A 22232-nucleotide genomic window follows, 5' to 3' on the forward strand; every position below is an offset into this window, starting at 1 on the left:
TTATTCGGTCCTGTTAATATTTTTTTAATTAAAAAAAACTACATCTACTTCATCTGTTCTTTATGTCTAATGGTCTTTAATTTAATTGTACGATTAAAACTTAATCATTAAACATATTCTATGATTATAATACTATATAAATAATCTAAATAATTGAATCTATGGCTGAAACAATCAGTCTTTTTGCCTTTTTTAATGCTTACAATTTCACCAGTTTACTGAAATTCACAGTGAATCTCCAAAGGAAGGTCTGGAAATAAAAACACAATGAAATTTATCTCTAGCATAGTACGTGGACATACAATTTTCTGTCAGGATAATGCCTGTTCTAAAATACATGTACGCAGAATAATAAATTTTCCCAAACAATGGTATAATATAATGTAAATTCATGGAAGTCTTACAATATATTTTACAATTTTAGGTATGTAACATTTAGGTAACCGTGTAAAAAAATGTATCGCATTATTTCATTGAAAAACAAGGTAGAATAAAGTATGTAAAAAAATAATTAGTTTGAAATTAATTGTACAGTACTAAATTTATGGTGCTGTAAATTAGTATTAATGTGTTTTTTCAGTACTAATTTGTAGATAAATATTTTTTAGTAATAAATAACGAAAAAAAGCTAGTCCTAGATTCAAAAAATAGAAATAATTATCAAAACTTTTAGAGTAAATGTTACACACATTTTATTTGGAAAATTATACTTGACCAGTAGTGCTCCACCACTTGGACATTTTCGTAAGGTCGACCTTCAATTTGAATTAGAGGGTTTCATTCACTGGCTGGTTTTGTCCTCCGCCCTCATGCCCCGATGCTCAAAACGACAACATGTTATTAAAAAAAATATCATTATTCCGAAAAGGATATTGACGTCACATATGTCTAATTTACATGGGAACCGTCTACAAGTAGTTTATAAGCGAATATATCAGATCGATAGGATCATTAATATATGTATATTTTTAACAATGTTGTATAGAAATGTTTGGAGTACTGGACCACCCCTAAATATGAACATAATATATTATCACATAGAATAGAATTTAAAGTCTTTAGGCATAGCGACGAGAAGTAGCGACATTTAAGAGTGACACAAAAATTACATATTGCAGATTTTAGCTGAATAGTCATCGAGTTGCAAAACCTGCTCTGGAAAATTTGATAGTCCGCTTTGGACATTTTAAAAACGTTTTTTTATAAATAACATTATATGTATTTATATGTATTTGTAATTACCATTTTATGCCAGTGAATATAAGATCAGAAAATAATAAATATGTATTTATATAATATTAGGTATGAATTGAAAACCATTTTTGTGACTTTTTCTTAAGTAGAAAAAGTCGCCTGAGCAGATTTTGTCACTCTACGACTTTTACTTTTTTATACTATATATTATAGACAAATGAACCAACGACTAAAAATAATAATTTATAACTGTTTTGATATACGAAACACTCTGTATAACAAAATCATTGACTCAAATAAAGCTGTCAAATGTAGGAAACGTTAGAAGATGACAGACGTTTCATTTATAATCATGATGAGAAATCCAAATAATGATATCATTTACGAGACTTGTATAAAGTTTATAAAAGGAAAACGCAAGCTTTCCTATAAACTGTGCTGATGGATTGGCGAATCGATTTGGAAAGAGTAAAGGTTACAAAATAATAAGGGCGACTCACGCATACGAAATGTGAATATTATGATAACAAGAGATTTTTTCATCATAGATTTCAATTCATATTACTCTTACCGATATCAATCTTGTGATAAAAAAGGATTCGCTCGAGCATCTGTCGTATTCAATAAGTATACACCGATCGGACTTTCTGGTAGCATCATCTATTATAATAGATTCCTTATTTTATCTTGAAAATATTTGTATAATTAATACATAATAAAAAGAAAAACATTTTTATGCATTATTAGCATGATAGGAAACACATATTTCTGTATGCGAGAGGTAAATAATGATAAAGGACTAATTATCTACGATACGATCTACGTCGACTGTCAGGAACAATACTAGTCGACTATATTAATTACATGGAAAGATTTAGCTACCAATCTAATAATGTTAACGCTTGATTTGATTTGTGCATAATATACGCTCAGTTGCTAGTCAATAATTACAAATAAAATAGAAAATATTTATTGGCCAGTTTGGTTGTAACACTAAATAGTGTTCTATTATAAATGTTGTAACTATTGAAGATTACATTCAGATACGTAAAAGTTGCTAATTGTACAAATAATATGTACATTTTTTTTTACGTAAATAAATCAACTTGTCAATTATTATGCCGCGAAACAAGTTACATGTCTAACAAAAAGTAATTATTTTTAGGTTAATTACACAATATTCTTACATGGTAAATTAAGTTACCTACTATGTATGTTCAGTAAAGAATGCTACATTATTAAATCTTATTTCATCATCATTATCATCAGGGGTGCGACAATCCGGTGTGGGTCTTGGCCTCCTTCAACAGCTCCCTCCACTTGTCCCTACCCAGTGTGGCTGCTTTCCAATTCGGTACCCCCAGAATACGGCAGTCACGGGCAGCTCCATCCAACCAGTAAATCTTTGGCCTCTGGACATCACTCTCTTTGCCGGTTCATTGTCATTCATACGGTTCACATGACCTTGCCATCGCAGTCTCCCAATCTTAGTTGATTGATCTGGGCTACAATGTTCGTACAGCCCGTAGAGATCAGTATTATATCTTCTCCTCCAATTGGTGCCGTTCCTGATCGGTACATATATACGGCGGAGAATTTTTATTTCAAAAATGTTCAGTGCTCGTTCATTTCGCAGAGCTATTGTCCAGGTTTCCGATGCGTAAGTGAGCACTGGCTTTACAAAGTGTCTTGTAAAGAGTGCTTTTAGTTCGGCGAGATAGTATGCGGAGATAGGATGAATAACTCTTATTTATTACTCATTAAATAAATAGATAACATATTTAAATTAAAATGTAACGACTTATGTTAGAAAGAAAACTAGTATGTTATATTTAGATCGAGGAGAATATTATATTAACTGTGGAATCAATTTTTAAGTATAAAGTTTGACACGATAAAAAGGTGATCAGTCAATCAAAAAAACCCAACATAGACATCATAATTTTTTTGACCGATTATAACTTTCAAACAACGTTTGATATCACTATACTTAAGTAAAAATGCGTGAATAATATTGGTTTGCAAAGAAATCGTTTCGATAAATTTACACAAAGTTATTCCATTACAAAGTCCGTTCCATAAACACAAATTTTTAGGCTCACTTTATCTTCTGTCAAAATTTCCCTACAGTTTAAAAAAATTGATCGAAAACATTATGAAAATTTAAATAAAATGATTAACTTTTAAAACGTGACATTTGTTTATGGAATTTATACTCCGGTTGAAAGAATATTCTCGCGGATAACAGTTTTTATAGAAAAATAATCAAATAATGCAAATTAGTAAAAAAAAAATCTTTCAATGCCCTTTAAATGAAGAGTTTTAATTTTTATTGTAGACAAACAAAATGTCACCGCAGTCTGTCGGTCTTTTTACTTCGGTAAACTTTTAAAAGCAGTCTCGCACACACAAACTTAATGCAATCACAACTTTATCTATGTAATTTTGTTGTCATAAAAACTTCTTACTTTTCAATTGCCTTAACACTGTTGATTGGAAAAATGATTGAAGATTGCAACTCATTTGTAAGCATTACAGCATGCTTGTCACTTTTGTCTATAGTTGCCATCATCGCCCGACATGAAATCTATTCCGACCATGTCCGATCCTAATAGGATCATATGGCCTCCACAGAGTAGAGGTTTAGTAGAGGTGGCTCGGCTACGTCCTGCGAATGCCAGAAGAAAACCTCAACCTAGCTTGCCTGTTCTTCAAGCCAGCTGGATTTCGGCGTCCTGGAAAGCTAAATACTATCTATAGAGTGTATACGATGAAGCTACTGGATGCTAGTATGACTTGGAACGATGTTAAAAGACTGGCTAGCGACACAAATTCTTGGAGGCGTCGCATGGTGCCCATATTATGCTCCAACTAAGGGAAGGATATGATCAAAAATAAGAAGACTCCTTCCTAACATTGCTACGATGTCCACAAGATCTCGCGAGTTAATACGCTTATGGCCTGACGGTACATAAAAACTTCGGCGAATAAACTCACTCACACACGTAAAAGGGTATAATGATGATAAATACTACTTGGTTGGTATATTTTCAATTGATTGATACCTTAATTTTCTTTGACTTCCTATTTATGAAATAAATTATCTTACATTTTGTTTAGCCGGTTTGACAACCCGCAACATATCCTCTCATAATGGATTCTCATGCATATTTTCAGTTATGTTTGTTTTGGAAGTAAAGAACATTCATAATAATTGTGACACTTTCTTATTGTAGGGAGATTAAAAATATTAATTACGAAGTTAAACGAAAACTAATAGATTATCGGGTCTAGAATAGTTTGGTGCCATCGCTGGACGACGAAATATGAATGCTAGGAAAACTGGGCAACGGTATACCGTAATGAAAAACGTACAATACGGTAAGTCAAGCGATGAATAAAAGTCTAACATGGAGTACTTATACAACACAGAATAAATTGACGAGGAAATTATCGTGCGAAACAAAGCAAAATATAATTGAGTGTATGGTTGTTAAATGTGTTAAAGATGTATGCAGTATTATGATGCAATTAAAAAATCGTTAAATATATTGCGCTAAGTCATCCCGTTTAAATGAATATATCTACCAACTTATGTATGCTTGCATTGATACTTGAAAAATCTTCTTGTGATACATCATTCCTTAAACATTTTAAAGGTGTCCTTTATGAATTTCTCATTGATCCTATCGAGGAGAAGGATTTATTACAGAGATACTATTATGTAATATCTTTTGACAGAAATTCTCATTTAATAGTTTATCAGAATTCAGACACCCTAATATTTTGAGGTTCATTTTGAATCACCTACGGCACAACGGTTGGAAAACTTTGACTTAAACGATAATATATAGTTAATTATTTTTTTATTCAACGAATAATTTACAAGATTTAAGAATGTAACATTCTAATTATTGAACAAACATGATTTTGAAAATAGTCAAAGTCAGAGAAAAAACCTTTTTGAAAAAATTACTGTTAAATAATTAAAATATGTCACAATTAAGTATGGTTCCTTCAGCATAGTGGTCTATGTGCGTGAGATGTAGGTTTGATTCCTGCGGGGTGTCTTATTTTTTTCAAAAAGATTTTTCTATTAATTGGTTATGTTATAATATATTTTCTCACAAGAATTTTCAAAATTATGTATGTTCGATAATCTATAAAGATAAATTTAGAAACTTTGTATTTGTATATATATCAAAAGTATATAATCTATATGCATTTTTGTTACGTTACTAGTATAAATAATAATTTAATGCGAACATTTCAGTCATTTAAATTAACGAAATTAATGTAATTAGTAATATAACATATAAATATAAAGATTGTTTGAGCTCAATATTACGTAAGTAAGTTCATATTAGGATTATAATATTTATGCATTTAACAGAATTTTTCAATACAAATCTTCTTTTCTCTTTTACGGCATTTTCTATAACAGTGTTTTCTACGAAAGAGCATGACTTTGACTTTTTGGATAATATGGTAAAATAATATTATTATGTTATGGTATTATTAGCTTATATATAAGTATATAGGCTTTATTTTAAACAATTGATTTAAGAATTTCAATTATACGAGACGTAAACTAGGTATAGAAATACTGGTATTTTAAAACCGGTATCCCAGTATTTTTCGATACCAAAATAAAACCGGTTTTAAAAATCAGACAATACCGATATATTCGGTATTGGAAGTGGAAACAAAATGTATTAATTAACATAAAAAGTTTAACATGAGTATATTTTTTGTCGGGCTACGCGATGTCTGATTTACCTCCGTTGCCTTTCGACTTTTTTAGTGACCAGCAATGGTACGTGCATTTTTTGATTTCAATTAAAGGGACATATGTACCTACTTCTGTAAATTTATACAAATATTTTCGCCAGTCGCTTGAGGGTTTTAGAAGTTGTCAGGTGTGTTTTTAAGTAAATATATCTGAAATCTCGGTTAAATACTGTTCGTTTGCATTATCGTAAAAAAAGTGACAATAGTTCAACTACTAGGTATTTGTAAACATCAGTATACTTACCATATCTTACCTTTACCTATTTTTAAAAGTTTACATTTAAAATATTTACCTATTTAGATATGTTTGCTATAAAATATTTAAATTTAAAGAGATTTTAATATTTATATTTTTATCCGTAGATAATTTTGTTTTTTTTTCCATTTATTCCACGAATACCGGTATATGTACTTTCATTCGGTATTGCAATCCCTAACGTAAATGATCTGAAATTAATATATTATAATTAAATGCTATGATAACATTCTTATGATAATGCTTTATAAAAGCAATACTGTAAGTAAATTATGTAAAATTATGGATTTATAATGAAAATTGTTTCATCCTACGTATATTTGTATATAGAATATTTTATGAATGAACTTCTTAAGATAAATATAAGTATAAGCTCTACCCACAACATTATAATATCTCTCAATATTAAATAATAAGGTATTATTTTTCAACTAATTTACAGAATATTATAATATAGAAAATAAATTATCTTCGAAATTCGACAATATTTTAGATACAAGCATCATTGAACATACATATTTTGAAAACAACTCATGTATATACCTACTAGATAACAATCCATTTTAGAAAAAAAAAATACGACACGCGACGGGACTAAGACCTGTATAAGCGTTGAATTCGCGCCAGTGTGTTTTTCCAATTAAGCTACTGGCATCCTACTTAATTAGGTTTTTTTTTAAACTAGTAATCGGTTTTTATATATTAAATTAAAGTAGGTATTAAGTTGTTACTACGTACTCGCACTTGCTAATAATTTAATAAACCAAGTCTTTTATTCGCATCATTATTTATTGTGATACCAAATACCCAAACTATTCTGAACACACACACAGACATACAAACAAATACTATTTAATTAGATACATTGACCAGTTTTAATTATTTATAATAAAAGTTATAAAAGTTACGTAGGTATATATTAGTGTAATTTGTAATATATTAAGCAGCCGAGTATAAAAAAACCATAGAAAGGTATGGAAATTAGATTTAGAATGACACGCGCCTCATCATTGTGATTTTGTAACAACCAAATTTTATTATCATTATATTTTATATATGAAAAAAACATCATTAAATTTTACAGATTTTTTCAAAATTAAAGAAAACATTCTTCTTTTACCATAAAGTAGAACCAAATCAAGGATAACATCCTAGTCATATACATTATTTTATAGCATACTTCCCAATGTCTCGTGGCAGACCAATGAGGGGCCACACACCGATTTGAAAACTTTGCTATAAAGTACCCAATTTTTATCATATTATGTAGGTACAATATAAATGTCAAAAACATTTATATGTCTTATAACCTCTAACAATTTATATATTCTTCAACATAAAATTTTCTGAAAAATGATCTGCAAAAACGCCAACCGTCTGAGAAAAATGGAATTGGACTACAAAAAAGCGGATGTTTCTTTTAGAAAAAGTGATAGGTAAGTACATTTATTATATTCAGAAAATATTTTATTTCCATATAATATTTAGTTTTGGCAATATTATCTGGGTGAAACCTTTCTATTTGAAAGATATATATGCACAGTGTTAATCAAAATCCCCTTTTATAATACGCCATATAATATATTTCTTTTCGGAATAACAATTCATTGTATCGAATATTATATTGGAAACCTTATCAAAAAAAAAATGAATAGAATATCTTTCGACTAGATATGCCATACCTATATCGTAGATAATTAGTTTTATAGGCTACTGGATTTGGATAAAGCATGTTTTATGACAATACATTTATCTATATAATAATTTCTTTAATTTGAATTGTTTGTATAATAAATAAAGTTACTAGATGGTGATTAGATGAATATTACTGACATAATAAACTATACAGAATCTAGTATCTTAAGGCGAGGTGTAGTGTTACTGTCGAGTGTGGATCTAATAAAGCTCAATTCGATACAAATAAAAGGGATTTATAGTGATTTTTTGATATTTTTACTTTATGAAAAAATCAAAATAAAATAAAAAATACATCGAAAGAATGAAACTATAGTGATATATGAGGTATATTATGGTAATCATAAAGAGAAAAATTAAAAAAAAAACCTAATATTATACCTTCTTAAAGCCTGACATTTTGGTGCCGTTACCTATTATGAATTTTACTATATTATTGTTTACATGTTTTTTATATAGTGTGTAGATATGCAAGAGACATTAACACGTTACCTAGTTCCATTGTTTATAAGGGATAACAGTTTAATGTGCTTATCGAATGTTTTTACTACAGGTTTTTATAAATTTTGAAATACTTTTGAAATTTGTATTTATACTAATTGTTCTTTTTTAGGAAGTTTAATTCTATGAATTTGTTATAATATAAACGAGAATTAATTATATATGTTGCCGGTGTCCATTTACTATTTGTGAGTAGGTACGCCTAATGCATAAAGGTGCCGAAAAATGAAACCCGGACCGTAAAAAAATGACTCAAATGGAATAGTACAAAAAATAATAGAATTTATATAATATTTTATTCTTATTTCCAATAAATGGTCAGTAATTATTATGGAAATCTTGACTTTACTGTCTGTTACCCAGCACAAATCGGTGGAGATCCACTCCTACAAACAACGTAGTGTTGTGTAATAGATTCGGTGACCGGATAAAACAGAACATGACAAAAAAGAACGGTGACAAAACAGAACATGAAAGAACAGAACAGTGACAAAACAGAACAGCGATACATAGAATTATGACCTTTCAGGAAAAATATAACATTTAATATTGAAATTGTTTTATCTCTATATTATGTAGTAATTATAGATTTTTAGTAACACATGTTTTCAATACGCCGTAAACAATCAAAGCCTCAAGTAAAGGGGACTCAACTCGGTGTTGCCGGCAAGCTAGGTATATCTCGTCTTAATCAATTTAATTTCGTGTTCATTTTCTGTTTTGTCATGGAACCAGTAGATTCATACCCAGTACCTACAATTAATAATTTTACGTCTTGTATAAATATAATTGTCAAGTAATATAAGAAAACAAGTAGGTAGTGTAGGCAGATAATTCACTTTACGACGGAAATGTTTATTTATCTTGAAGGAGGAAATAATAATGCGAATGTGTTTACAGACTTCTCCACGTTGCTTACATGGGCTTCAATCAATGTATGTAAATTATTTAATCAAATTAACATATTGCGTAGAACGGCGTATATACACTGCTTGTTTGACAATTAACACGTTAAAAATCACCTGTCTACCAAGTACATATTATTATGTTTATCGTAGGGATACTAGAATATACAAATATAACTATTAACCGACACTGGGTCGTGCGGGGCTGTATAGAGTTTCTGGAATATTCCAACACCTGTGAAAGATTTTAGTGTCAAATATGACAATATATAATTTTTAATAGGCTCTATCATCCCGTGTCAGGAAATATGTACATATGCAATTGGCCGTATCGCAGTTCATATTGAGCTTTTGTATCGGAAATATAGAATAGTATTGAGATCAAAATCATGTCTAAATAAAACAATTAAGCATACATGATAAAATTCATAGGTAGATCGGTAGGTCGGTAGGTCAGTAGGTCGATGGGTAGGTAAGTAAATTAGAAATACGATCATATCGTGTATATTTTGTATAGAATTCTGGGAAGTACTCGTAAATATCAAGCGTCACATCGTTAATATCATATTAATGTTCATAATTAATCTAATAAAATTGAAAAATTACTGTCTGCAATGCTCCATGGACAAGGAATTATTTTTTTATATAAATGCTATACTGCCATCTCTTTCCGGTATGATAGTTAAAGGTGAACTGTGGTACAGCGAAATGAAATACGTACAATTTAAATGTAACCATATACTCCGATGTGGATATTGGATGCCTCACGAAAAGACTGGTTGACAACCATTTCTCGTAAAACACACCTCTTAATAACCCTAATCGCTATACCAAAACATCGTTTTTGACATTTTTTAAAAATAAAATATAATTAAATAAAGAATAAATAATATATTAAAAATAAGGTTTCCTATTTTTTTGTTTTTTGGCGAATTAAATGAATAATGATATATTTTTTAATTTTTGTTTCAAAGTCTATACATCTGAATTTGCCCGCCTGAAATATGGATATAATATTGAAGAAATATACTGATATTTAATTTGAATATAATTTAAACACCTCTGTATAAACAATAGTTGGATTTAGCTATTCGTACCTCACCTCTACACTCCACAGATGCTATCTGGCTGTTTATTTACTTGTGATGCGTTTTTGACGCGAGCACGTTTTTCGACATCGGTTGGATGTAGACGTAGTTCTATATAGGACATATTAACATACTTTTTAACGGCTATGATTGTTAGTCATTCGCTCAACCTATCGGAAGCACTAGATTAAACAGATATTGAAAAAACAACATACTTTTTGTCCAGTCATGAGATCGAAACCGCAACCCATAGCTTCAGCGATAGCGCTCTACGAACCAAGCTATCATGTGTATTTATATAAAATACAGAACTACAAAATATAGTGCGGTGTATATAACAGATTGAGTATTGTGATTAACACTGCTCTATTTAATATCGAGTAATAAACTAATAGAAAAAATCTATTTAATATAGGGTACTATAAAACACCAATTTCAAGTTAACTTGTAAGTTTTGGATACAAAATAATATTAAACTATTTTCAACAAAATAATATATAGGTACCAACTTAATACGGACTCCATTATTTTGCAGAATCATAAAGTAAAAGGGAAGAGAAATGCAAATAGGTCAAACCATAAATTAGGCCAAGAATTCGTCCTGAAGGTCTTTTAAACTATTTGGGAACTTTGTAACTCAATTTTCTCCCGAAATGATATTATTAAACATCTAGAATTGCAGTTAATGCTTTATTTGTAAGGTTCAGAATTTTTCACAACGTTTTATTTATGTCATTATAATAAACCTTAATTATTGTTAAAAATTCCTAATGTCTCAAAAAATAATGTTTAAAATGTCAACAGCAGTCTAGGTTGAATAAATCAAATACTATGAAATTATTAATAAAGAAAAATTTTATTCCACACAATTTGACGACATTTAGAAAAATACCTTTTATCGTTAAATTTTATGGACTTAACTTTTACATTAAATTTAAAGTTTTATTACCTTAACTATAAAAACTGTTCAATATTAACTTTTAAGTTTCTTTATATTATATTATATATATTCAACGCTATGTCTAAATATCATACTAAATTATATTTGTTTGCACTTTGGATGTTTGTTAAGAAGTTAAAATGATAAAATTGAATTGAATTATCGAGTGGATAAGGCTTTACAGCAGCTTGCACATGATTTAGGAAAATGTTTTTACGTAGATATGTAACGATTCTGTCCTACTTACTATACAGATAAAAAGCGTGGACGCCCAGAGAAATAATGATTATAATATTTGAAACTTTTAAAATGTAACGTATGTTGCGAGAAAGATAATATTGCTACAAATGTCGAAGTAACGTAGATGACAGAATATACCAAAGAATTAAGAAATCAACACTGGAAAGTTGGCTTATTATCATCTCATGGTATAGAAGTATCTATTTCCGCGCAATTAGTTAAGGGAAGTTTTCTGTTAACCAAAGTAAAGAAGAATGATAACATTTCGACTCAAGAATTTCAAAACTGGTTTGAGCTTACTTAGAGTAGTACTAGGCCAAAAAATATATTTTTTCTTTTTTTTTGGTCAATTCATGGTGGAACTGCATTGTATTATTGTTTTTATTTAATAAAACGCAATTTTTTTTGTAGTACTTATTCCACTTTTAATCAATAGATTAGGACCGGTTTCGTCCGCCTCAGAGGGACATTTTCAACTGAGGCGGACGAAACCGGTCCTAATCTATTGATTAAAAGTGGAATAAGTACTACAAAAAAAAATTGCGTTTTATTAAATAAAAACAACAAAACAAAAAATATATGCTCAAAATCATCGACGATGTCCATACATGTCATAATACAAAGAAGATTTAAAGTTATCAGGAACATTCCGATAAGAAAGTAGTCATCCAGTGGTATCTAAGATATAGTAAATGTTCGAAATGAAATAGTACGTGACATAGTAATGGAAAGGCTGTCATCCAGCAGTGGATTACTTCAGGTATGATGAAATACCAAATATTATTAGGTTTGGATATTACTTACTTCACATTATATTCATCACATTAAGTTTTAATTGTATGTACCTACACACTTTTAATATTGATTTTTTCATAATCCTGCCATATAAATACTATTAGAAGTATTGTGCCGTATATAAAGATTCTTCTGTAAGTTAAACTTTAATCAATAATAAGGGGTCAATGCGCGAATTGCTTTCACTCAATAATTTTAATGGTTATTTTTCAAAAAAAGCCACTTTTCGAGACTAATGGAAAACGTGAAGATTTTTCATTTTCAGTGATACGCATAAGTGTAGGCTTTCTTAGAAAATAAAAATATCACAGTGGATTAAAGACAAAAGGTATTTGACGCCTCCAAAAAAAGAAAAACAATCGTAAGATTGAATCAAAGAAAAACAAAGTTACAACAAGACTATATTTTATTAACTCTGTCTGCGTAAATATTGTATAAAAACTAATCAAATAACTTTAATTTAAAATTACGAGTAAATTCTTTATAAGTATAGTATCATATAATTATATAATATATAGCTATAATATTTTGGAAAGTGTGTATTGTTATTATGAATATTATAATTTTGTTAAGTTTTTAATATATGCCACGAAAATGTATTTGTTAAGCGCGTATAAATTTAACTTAAAAGTATTCTCTCTGACTTGTGGATTACTTGCGTTTGTAATTAGGTAAGTGGAAGGAATTATTCTAGAATACTACGGCTGAAAATTTGGTAGATAATATGCAAAAGAAAGGATGCAAATGTTGTTATTTAATAACACTTCTTTTGTATTTAGAAATCATCATCATTATCAGTTGAGGTCGATCCACTGCTGGATAATGGCCTCTTCTAGCTCCATCCACTATTCTTGATCACAAGTTCTTCATTTCCAGTATATTAACAAAACTTTATGAACTATTTGTTTATTCAACGAATAATTATTTTGTTGAACACATATACTTTGAAAACACCTCAAAGATTTTTTTTAAAGACCATGTTCGATCTTAATAAGATCATATGGGTCTCTACGGAGTAGAGGTTTGTATTTACAGATTTTTTAGTTTTTACGAAAGATGTATATCAGCCACTTAGTCAACCTATTAGGTCCATACTCTGACTCATTGATTAATTGAAAAACAATATGTGTACTTGCCAGATCCAGTATTCGAACCTGTGACCCACGGCGCTTAGCCACGCGGCCATCGTGGGAGTATAAATAAAACCGACAAGAAAAATCTTCTATTGCGCCAATGTGCTTTAATAAATTAAGCTACAAGCATCCTACTTAATTAGAAAGTTTTTTTTTATTAGAATTATGATGTGTTGAAAAAACCTTTTTTTGTAACCGATTTGATAATTTTATAATAATATGTACTGCTGCGAATTTGTCTTTGTGTTATTCAAGCTAATAGTAATAATAATAAGCTTGTATGAATAAATAAATGGTAACTGCTCCAGAATAATTTTCATTTTAGTCACGTGTACAACCCTGATTTACCTATTTACTACTTGTTTCTTCGGGCGTATAGGTTACAAAATTTTCATACACGTAGCCCTTGTATACTCTGAAATTTATAAAATCACGGCTAGAGATGAAACTACGAACTCATTTACAAATCATAATTATTGTCTGTATAGTATAAATTGTTGGCAGAATATTAACTTGTTCCAGTGTGGAATATATGGGTTAATTTCAAAAGTGTCTTTGAAATGCTGACACTGTTCGCATAATATTATAGTTAAGGTATAATATAATGTTATTCAAGAGTCTCCTAATCTAAATCTTATATATTAAACTACTGTGTGATGTAGTTCCAATAAAATATGCAAGATTCTATAAAGGCTAAATTACACTTGTAGACTCTCACGCTAATTGTCTGCCGTGGTCGTCTCTCCGATTGTCTGCACCGATTGATCCCAATTATGAAATGTCATTTTTGATTGTTCACTGGAATCAACTGAAATAATGGAAGTTGGCCGTCCAACCTGGTCTCCACACAGGCCAACTTTGAAGCTTTAAGAAAAATGCGGCGTCTTATTGCGGACGTGAAGACACCTTCACATAGTTTTTTATCGTCCGTATTATTTAGCTTTGTTTTTGTATTATATTTATAGTTAAATTCAATTTTCTTTATGTTAGTTCTCCATGTCTTTAATTCTCATGGAAATTTTTATTAACTTAAGTCAACTCAGTCAAAGCTCACTTGAGAGCGTGGCGATTGGGTATCTACTCCTGAGACATTACCAGGCGTAAAAAACTGCTGATGCTTAATACCAAACATAGGGCCTCGTGATACGCTCGATTAAAACCAAATATGGTGTGGGGTGGGTTGGTTTGGAGGGTCATCGTTTGTTTTGTTCACTGGAGCCGTGGCCAAAATAGAATAATTCCTATTTTTTGCTTACGACTCAATTGACAAGGTCAGTGACAGTTGGGTCAACGATGTTCTTAGTAATCGTAAAATAGGAATTATTAAATTTTTGCTTATTATATTATATTATTGATTCTAAGAAACAATTCAAAATGACATTCCATTATCGGGAGGGTGATCAGAAGGCCAATTCTTGAATGAAGCAGTAAAAAATACCGCTTTAATGAAGCATTAATGAAGCACGTAAAATTTTTAGTTTTACAGGAGATATTGTGTGTATAAAGCTTCGAACGAAATGCATTCGTGCGAGTGAGAAAGCATTCAGCATGCTTATACCTTATATCCATGCGTTAGAGTAAGATAGAAAGTAAACATGCCAAAACGAACCGTTTGTGAATTGTTGAAGTACGTAGCCAATTAATCAGTTACGTCTCCAATATAACAATATTACAACACGGAATTTCCGTTGTAGTTTGCAAACAAACATGTGTGTTTCTGTATTACAAAATCACAATAAATATTTAAGTGAGAATTTAAACACAAACTAATACTTTCAGCGGTAATAGTTGTGTAAAAGATAGAAAAAATAGAATAACAGCCTGCTCACTACGTACAAATTTTTGACGTTTAATAATATGTCAAAGTCAAATGGAGAGTTACTAGCGCCCCTATCAGCAAAGCATGTATAATTAAATTGCATACTGTACTCGACACCACCGGTCGACATTTTATATACTTCGTTGTAGCAGGTTTGCGCTTAGGTTGCGCAACCGGTAATACTGCTTCATTCAAGAATTGGCCTTCTGGGCGGACGATCGGTTTGTGAGTCTGCCGGTGTAATTTTAGCTTACACGTGAAAACGTAGACGGCTTGATTCTAAATATATCCAATTGATATACACCTGGTTAATCATATTATTTACTTTAAGTATATACATTTTAAAATAACGAGCAAGTTCTACATCTTTATAAAACTAATTACATATTTCATTTATTACATTTCAATCAAAACACAAACATAAAATAGTTAGTTAATGGTATTATAAAGGGACCGACAAGAAACCCACTATAATTAAGCACTGTTCTTTCAGTTGAGTTTGTGATCGTACGTGATCGGGTAAACATCTTCGTAACATTATTATTGGTTAACGTTATTTTTTATTGTTAAGGGTAAAATATCACCGATTGAAATTCGCGACGGATACTGTTATTGTATGCTGACATGCTGTTTTTATAATCATTGAATGTACCTATTGTAAAATTTAAATAAAAGTTGGGAAATAATTTATTCAATAATAAAAGTTACGCCAATGAAATAAATAATATTGTACACTAATACTATTATATATATATATATTTATATTATTTAAGACTGAGTAATGTGAATGAAACATTATTCGTTTAATATGTATAATCTGTAGCAAATAGGACTTAAATCTACATCTATCGCACTCCGGTCGAGAAGTTTTATCATTAAATCGGCTGACTCAAAATCATTTTTCTACTTACTGGTACCTACTAGAGCAGGGTTGGCGAACCTTTTTACGTACGCGTGCCGAAATATTATTAAAAATTGAAGAAATCACTCGCGGTTATGTCGTCATTATTTTTTATTATCAGTTAATATCCTTAAGTAAGTATATTTATTTGTAAAACTTTTTTGTAAAAAAAATATTTTTTTTAATTACTGTAGGTATCTAATTGGTTTTCTCTTCAACATAAAACATTGGCGTTACATGCGAAATCATCTCGCGTGCCACTAGTGAGAGACATTTTATTGATATTTTTTTATTTTACATTGTTTTAATTAATCAATACATTAATCAATAATTAATTATTAAATACTAGTAGGTGGGTATATTAATCATTTGAAAATTGTTTACAAATTTTTCTCTTTAGGTCTAAAATTATTTAAAAATAATTTGTAATGTATTTCATATTTAATGTATAACTTGAAATCTTTTTATTTATATTGAATCTAATTTCAGTATAGTCACAATATTGAAGTTTGATTTCGCATAGGCATTACAGTCACCCTTAATAAAATTAGTAAGTATAGGTTTTCGCACAGATTGTAATGGATTTACTCTCAAGCGTCAAGGATTTATATACGAAATAATACAAATACAAATATTCACAAAATAAAAATAAAAAACCAAGTACTTATAATAATCTCTACTCCGTTGAGGCTCATGTGATCCGCTTTTTAGCGAAGTAATAAATTAATTTTTTTACCTCTTGTAAATGAGTTTCCAAAATGATTTCTTATAAACCTATTTTCCTCTGTTACTGTTTTTATATTCACAACTGAAAGACGTTTTCTTCTTTAATAATAATTTTCATAATAAGTCACAAAACCTTATTAAAATTAAAATTTATTGTCAACAGGTAGGTAAGCGTCTCCAAAAACGTTATTTCACTTAATTAAAATTATCAATCTTCTTTGTATATATATGTATGTAGGAATACAACATTTTGGACCAAAACGAAATGAACATTAAAAACCACGGGAGGAAGCTTGCGGTCTCGTTAGTTAAAAATTATTAACTTTCTAAAACACTGGTTGATTACAGCTTATAGTTATGCAGTATGACTGAATTGTTTATGTTTTCACTCTTACGTCTGACATTTTAAACTATCGTGAATATTAAGAATTTTTAATTAGACAAATTTTTATTCAATAACTAATACACAAGATTCAGGAATGTAGAATTTTTTATTGAAAATATCTACATAATTTGGAATACATCGAAAACATGTAAATTATAACAGAAGTAATAAAAATATTTTAATAATTATTTATATGTTTCTGAGATGTTCGAACATAATTTTATGTTCCAATCAATGTAGGTATAGCGCAGTTATAAAAGTACAGAGTGTTTATGATTACATATATTACACTATGAAGTATAGTTTTATACCTGATTTCATTAATTAAAACTACGTGTGTATAATAATGTATTTGTTAATGTTATTCCTCGGTATAAAGCCAAAAATAAATGACAAAATATGTATTTTATACATATTTATTACATTTTAATACATTACCAGTGAAGAAGAAACACGAGAAATTATTTTGCTAATGGGTGAAAAAATTTTTTGGGTTAAATATTGTGTTTGGAGACAATCACGATATTATATATATGGTGTTGATGATAACAATTTACGAATTACTAAACCTTGCAATCATTACGACATTCATTTTGATTTTGCCAATTGAACCATCATCCCCCATGCGTAATACTTATAGTTTTATGATTATCAATTTATAATAACTTGTAAATGTTAAAATCTACTTAGGCACAATTTTTAACACGCTGAAATACTTACAAGATAATTTTTTTATGTATTATTTTACCATCATTTTAATAGTATTCGCATATAATAGTAATACGAATATAAATTATAAATAGAAATTTTAATATCGAATTTGCCTTACCAGGTATCAGATTAGCCATGAAGGTAAATGGAAGACAAAGAACGTTCACGAGAAGATCAGCGCAAGCCAAGTTGACGATGAAGAGGTTAGTTGGAGAGCGCATCCGAGGAGATCTGGCAACCACCGCTACTACAAATCCATTTCCCACTAGGCCCAAGCAAAACACTGCGCTGTAGGCCAAGCTGAAAATTAAAACAAAAAAAGTATATGCATATAACTTAATAACTGTATAACTTATAGAATATGAGTATATCGGTTAAAATAAGATAGTGTTAGTACTAAAATTCACACTCCTTAAATCGCCACGTCATTGTCTATGCTCATGTTAAGGGCATAGACAATGGTGAGTCGGAAATGGCAGTTGTTTAGAGACCTTAAATCTATATAGAGGTTGCAAAGGCGTTCAGCCCTTCCCAAATTATCAAGTTAAAAGAGTCATGACACTTTTACACTCAAAAAATAGTAATTATAAATTAATGCTATCTACCGCGTAATAACCATTAAAGTATTTGTGCCGTATTATAAACGATACAAATATCAACTCGTGTTTTTCTTCAACATGTCACATATATAAGCAACCGTCTGAATATAAGAATATAACGGGGGTAGTTGAATAAATAAATAACAACTACACCCCTTATAGGTCAATAACAATCTTAAATAAACAATATTGTAATCAGCGAAAAAATCACCTCCCTGCTGAAATAAAATGTGTCTATTTATTTTAAGACGTGTCTACATGTAAAACTCACTATGTTTTACTTATACTGTCATTAAGTCTTCAACAAATCATGATGCCCCATTAAAATGTATTTAGAGATAATTAAACGTTTAAGCTGCGTCTGCATACACCAAAGAAAAATCTTATACGATTCAATTAGTTTTATGACATAAATGTTTCCCATAAAACTTCATGATCGTTAGAAATTGCAAGCTTAAATTGGTTGGTTTTAATTGGAATTTACTTGAACTATGAAAAAAGTCGAGTTAGAAGCGTCCCCAGTGAATTTTAACCGCCAGATAAATAATAAGATATTCTAGTCAGCTGAATATCATTATCATTTACAGAATAGTAATAAGTATGTAAAAGTACTCTTTTTAGAATATTCATAGTGTTAGTATTGATCTTTGTACAAATTTCATTTGTTGAAAACACAAAATATATTGGACGTGTTTTAAAAATATTATTATATTAATTTAATAGATTAGCTTATTAATCGATAAATAAATACATAAAAAGAAAATAGCAATGCAAAGCCAGCCGTCATAGACCAAGACTTTGAAGACGGATATTGTTTATGAATTAATACCGACCGTGCCTTAAAATGCAAGAAATTCAAATCGTGTGAAATGTTTTTTAATATTACTAATATGGTATACACGTTTAGTTTGCGTGATGCACTTTAATTCATAAAGACGTAACTATTAAAAATAAGGTTTTCTTCTTACTGTCACACTTGGAAAGACTTTTCATTATTTTTGTGTTACCTGATTGTTAGCTATAACAACAAACTTATCAAACTACTGATAATATAAAGTATATAAAAATTTACAGGTTGGTTAATTAATCAATTACGGAATTAAATCATTATAAAGATAATGGTCAATTAGTAGAATTTTAAATATTTATTTATATTATTATTTTGTAAAATGGAATTCTCAATTAAATGTAAATTCACTTAATATTTATTTAAAAGTTAATAATGGTAGTGGTGTATTAATCAAAATGACTATCGCTTAATAAATTAACTTATACGATTTAAATAAGTACCTAATTCATATAATGATTAATTCAGGCCTCGAAATGGATCAGAGCGCACCGGAGCGCCGTTACCGTTTTAAAATTCCCAAAATTATCGCTCTGTTATTTGGAAAAACTAATTAGACCGTTTGAGGTAGACAAGCTATATAAATAATTTTTATAAAATACATATAAAATAAAAAAAAAATATATGTTTATCCATGCAAATATGTTCGTAAAATTATTGAGCGCTCCGGTTCGTAAAATTTTCTATTTCGAGTGCTGGATTAATTTATAAAATATAATTCTCCAAAATAAATTCTCATATATTTGATCCAATACTGTACTTACTTATTTTACTTATTTTAAAATGTAAATCATTTTTCGTCCTAAGGCAAATGATAAAAACTTCCACAAAGTAGCTATTGGTATCTCAAGAAATTTTTCTAAAAATACTGATTATTTTCCATTTCTTGGCATTTTGAAAACTTGAATATCTTTAAAAATTCCTTCTATTATACTTATTAATAGAATAATGTTATGTGGCAAGCTTTTTGGAGATATTTGCTTATTTTGCGATAATATAAATATATTTTTTGTCTGTGAATTCTATTAACGTGAAATAACTATAAAAAACTAAAACAAAAACTTTATTAGACAGACAAGATCATTAATAACATTTATTTATAATTATTTTCTGTTAGTTACGATATAGTCACAGTAAAAATATTTTATTACTGGTTTATGAATACAAGTGATTAAATGAAAACATATTTTGATAAAACAAAAGAAATACAATAAATAGAAATAAAAATAAATATAAGACAAGCAGAATATAAATATTAACTATAAACAAAATTCTTGTAAATCTTTTTAAAAAGGAATTTATGCAAAAGGGAAGACGTATTTGTGAAGAAATAATATCACACAGGTAACTAAGTAATAAAAATCTACCAAAATTCAATAATATTATACCGTTGGACAAAAAAGATAATACTTGAACATACAAAAACTTTTCCTATATCACTTAGCGAAGCGACTGAAAAGTTTGTTTTTGACAGCACTCAACTCTTACACTTAATAATAATAAATAATAAACAGGGCAAACTTTCAAAACAGCATTTTTTTTTTCAAAATAAAATAGTCTTAAATTGGTTTATTTAATTTATTTAATACACTTCTCTGTTTTAGCCATAGTTAATTGAGCGTCCGTGTATAAAGCCGTGGATGTGGATCCGATCCCACGTCTGGTCAAAAAATACATTTTTCAATCTTTTGATCTAGAAAAAAGATTTCTAAAAATCATTCCTCGTAAAGTGTTAATATAAACTCTGCTCCTTCAAGGTCTATTTATTTACTTATATTCTTACTTAGATATATTTAAACTTTTGAAAGAATTATCTCTCTAGATATTTATTAAAAACATATCATTCTATCTACAGTCTACACTATAAATAAGTATACTGTGTGCTTACAGTGAATTAGTAAGTATTAATATAAGTTAAAATTATATTATCGTCACTGTTCTGGCAGAAGACACTAATTCGAAAAAATGACATATTGAGTTAGTTATATCAAAATGTTCCTTATTTCAAACATTACCGTCTGAAAACCTTCTTAATAAATAAACAGTCTTTATTTTAAAGTCATCCTTTTTAGAATTACTTAATAAACTCACATGATAGACCATTTCAAACATTTTAACAACTTCAAAGTCAAATAATTACTCAAAACTAGTATTCTCCAGTTAGTGTGTTCTGCCAGAACAGAGACGTTATCATGATCGTAAGGAGTGGTATGACCCAGAATGGGCTCTGGATTCTTCCAATCTCTTTTACATATTGTTCCTACCCAAAACGGTCGTTTTTTTATTCGATAACCCATTCACCCAGTCTGTAGTCTTTTGTAGTTTTATATAGAGCTAGTGAATCTTTCTACGTCTTTTTCTGCAACCTATTAAATTACCAAACATACTATTATTGTCAGTTTATTTATCTTCATGAGTTAGCCAGTATGAATTCTCAATCTAATGGTTACCCTGGAATCTATGTATTTTATACTATCGAGCTCAACATTATTGCTCTACAATTATTGTTATACCAATTGGTATATATATATGTTAGAGATTTTTTCTTTGAAACATGTAATAGGTTGCTTCATTTTGCAAAGTAAATGTCAAGGATTCCGAGATTTCGGTAAATACACTAAAATAGTATAAGTTAATTCCAGACATGGTCAGGCAGCAGAACTGCGCCAATCGATATCAGAGAACATTGATGCAGTTTTGGTCCGC

At 29.3% G+C, this 22232-nt stretch overlaps 1 protein-coding gene across 1 annotated transcript in view; it reads right to left on the reverse strand.

The window, feature by feature from the left end:
• The window catches only part of LOC147065509 (neuropeptide SIFamide receptor-like), a 114263-nt gene that overhangs the window by 86645 nt on the left and 5386 nt on the right, over window positions 1-22232 (reverse strand). The window contains exon 2 of the mRNA XM_085956756.1: window positions 18199-18380. Within this exon, the coding sequence (XP_085812882.1) occupies window positions 18199-18380 (182 nt within the window). The remainder of the gene's footprint in view (window positions 1-18198; window positions 18381-22232) is intronic.

Source organism: Rhyacophila brunnea, unplaced genomic scaffold (assembly GCF_057557595.1).
Source record: "Rhyacophila brunnea isolate RB1 unplaced genomic scaffold, BYU_Rbru_1.0 scaffold_6, whole genome shotgun sequence".
In the NCBI taxonomy this organism is placed as follows: domain Eukaryota; kingdom Metazoa; phylum Arthropoda; class Insecta; order Trichoptera; family Rhyacophilidae; genus Rhyacophila; species Rhyacophila brunnea.